This window comes from Pollachius pollachius (assembly GCF_949987615.1).
Source record: "Pollachius pollachius genome assembly, chromosome: 19".
In the NCBI taxonomy this organism is placed as follows: Eukaryota; Metazoa; Chordata; class Actinopteri; order Gadiformes; family Gadidae; genus Pollachius; species Pollachius pollachius.
Genome location: NC_136952.1, coordinates 18,204,035 through 18,206,534, shown reverse-complemented (window position 1 = coordinate 18,206,534; position 2,500 = coordinate 18,204,035). Strand labels below are relative to the sequence as shown.

General features: G+C 53.2%; 1 protein-coding gene across 1 annotated transcript in view; it reads right to left on the bottom strand.

Moving 5' to 3' along the window:
• The window catches only part of ankfn1b (ankyrin repeat and fibronectin type III domain containing 1b), a gene marked incomplete at both ends in the record, with an annotated part of 106,156 nt that overhangs the window by 23,392 nt on the left and 80,264 nt on the right, over window positions 1-2,500 (bottom strand). The window contains 2 exons of the mRNA XM_079756856.1: window positions 1,140-1,210; window positions 2,177-2,299. Of these exons, the coding sequence (XP_079612982.1) occupies window positions 1,140-1,210; window positions 2,177-2,299 (194 nt within the window). The remainder of the gene's footprint in view (window positions 1-1,139; window positions 1,211-2,176; window positions 2,300-2,500) is intronic.

Sequence of the window (2,500 nt, the reverse complement as noted above, 5' to 3'; positions counted from 1 at the left end):
AGGGCGAGAGAGAGAGGGTGAGGGCGAGAGAGAGAGGGGGAGGGAGAGAGAGAGCGTTCCCCGAGCTGCTGTTGATATACCAGACCCCCCTCAGCAGATCAGCTCTCCTGGCAAGTTACAGTGTGAAGGGAAGTGTGAGATCCACTCTGGTTTTGCCCCGGACCGAGCCCAGGGGCCCAGGGGCCCAGGGGCCCAGGAGGAGCCCAGGAGGAGGTCCAGGAGCCAGGTCAGGGGTGGAGGTGGTAGGGGAGAGAGATGGCCGATAAAGAAAGAAATATGGAGAGCAAAAATTCTTAGAAGACCGAGGGGGGAGAAAGGGGAGAGACAGTGAGAGGGGAGAGGGGGAAAATAAAAGTGGGAGGGTGCCAGAGAGCGAGGGGAAAAGAAAGCGAGAGGGAGAAGAGTGAGGGGCGGAGAGCGAGGGGGATTAGAGCGGCGGGGCGGTCCTCTTTCAAGCTGCTTTCATCGGCTGCCTGAGGACTGGAGCGTTACGAGAGCAAGAGGAGCCGGCGCCACCACCCAGCCGCCCTCCAGACCCAGACCCCCCTACGAACCAGACCCCCCCCCAGAACCAGACTCCCCCTCCAGACCCAGACCCCCCTACGAACCAGACTCCCCCTCGGAACCAGACTCCCCCTCTGAACCAGACTCCCCCCCAGAACCAGACTCCCCCCCAGAACCAGACTCCCCCTCACCTCCAGAACAATACTCCCCCGCTCCCTCCTTCCCAAACGCCAGGTACAGACCCCGTACCCCACCACACTCCTCATGGGCCCCCAGTGAACAAGCCCCACTGCACCCAGCACCCTGACCCCTGCACCCGGCCACCAGCACCCAATCCCCTGAAGCTGATTTCCCAGAAAGATTCCCACCGCGGCGAGACGGCAGCCTTGACTCTCGATATCTACGACTTCTCCTCACTTCCATCTCTATTATAGGAGCTCCCAAACCATCATCTCCTCCTCCACCCTGGTTTTCACTTCCCTCAAACAGCCCCCCAGAATTCGATCCCTTGGAAAATGCTGACGGACAACTCTCCGGCCTGTGAAACACTTTCCCCTCTCTCTCTCTGCAGAGAGGGGGAAAGTGGGATTTAAAGAGCAGAAGGGATTTCAAGACATGAAACGGAAACCCTTTACCTTCAGCGCTGTCTCGGTTGACGGACAAGTTGGAACGGTGACACCGTTGTCCGTGTGGCCGGTGAATGATCCTGATGACAACGTGGGGAGTTCTGCCGGTGTCAGGGTATGCTGGATCGATACACACGACCACAGGCGCTAGTACAGTATATCACGCTGTCTCCACAGAGCTTGTGTTCCACACACAGGCCGGCTTCCAAAACTTCTTTCCAATTTCCTCTTTCCTACTTCTCGTTATCTGGTCCCCAGAGGGGTCCGCCGTGGCCGTTGAGCGGCTTCAGCGTCAATAAGGGCAGCGTTTACGGTGGACGACGCAGGCCAATCACAACGTCAGGATTGATTCACGGGTTTATGTCTAATGATGTAATCAAAACAAAATTCCATAGAACTTCCTGTGTTGGATACGCTAATGTGACCTCGGTCTAATGGCGTTTCAGTCTCCTGCTCTAGCGCACAGTTGCCGGATTCTAAAAGACTGTCCATCCAGATGTTTCCTAGATCTCCATTGTTCCAAGTGTTGAATAGCTTAAGCTGACAAGAAGCTTAATCTTCCAACACATTGTCTAGGGACCAGGGTATCAGTATCAGGAGAGGGTATCAGTGTCTAATAAAAGGAAGTAGGAAGTGGTTCTTCAACGAAGTTACCAGATATTAACACATCATGCCAGAGTATGACCACGCACAACCAACATGATTGGCTACAAAGTGTGAGGGTTGTGATCGGTCATCAGCGGTCGAGATAGCCTGAAATGGCTCTTCAGCATCTGGGCTGTCCCAACCAGTCCCAACTCCCCATGGATTCTTTATTGGGCTACCTGCTGCTCCAAGCATGTGTGATCAGGTCTAAAATCAAGCATCAGCAAAACACCCTACGGATTTACTTCCCACACGCTTCCTCTGTAGGAAGCCAGGGGGAACGCTATCGCTAGCATCAGCTGTTGGAACGCAGGGGTGGGAGAGGATGTGTTCTTTATGAATCGTGGACGGTAACCTGGGGAGGAAGAATCAGCCAGGCTGCAGCGTCCGCTGGTTCTTACCAGTCCAGACTGAGGGAGCGCCTCCTATAGATCGGAGGTGGGTCCTGCTCAGACTTGTTGGTCTTGGCCGGCCGTTCTTTCAGGGACAGGCGGTGGGTGAGTTTAGAGATGCCTGACTCGGACCTGGGACAGAGAAAATAAGGCTTTAGTGACGAGCACTTTGAGGTGACTGAAGAGTTTGATAAAAACTCTTACTAACTGCAATACTTTACAATCAATCATCTTAAATCTCTGAATTATCTTTCATTTTCTTCATCTTGAAATTAACTTGAAATGATCTAAACTGAATGATTCAGTGTTAAATACATTTGGTAAAAAACAGAA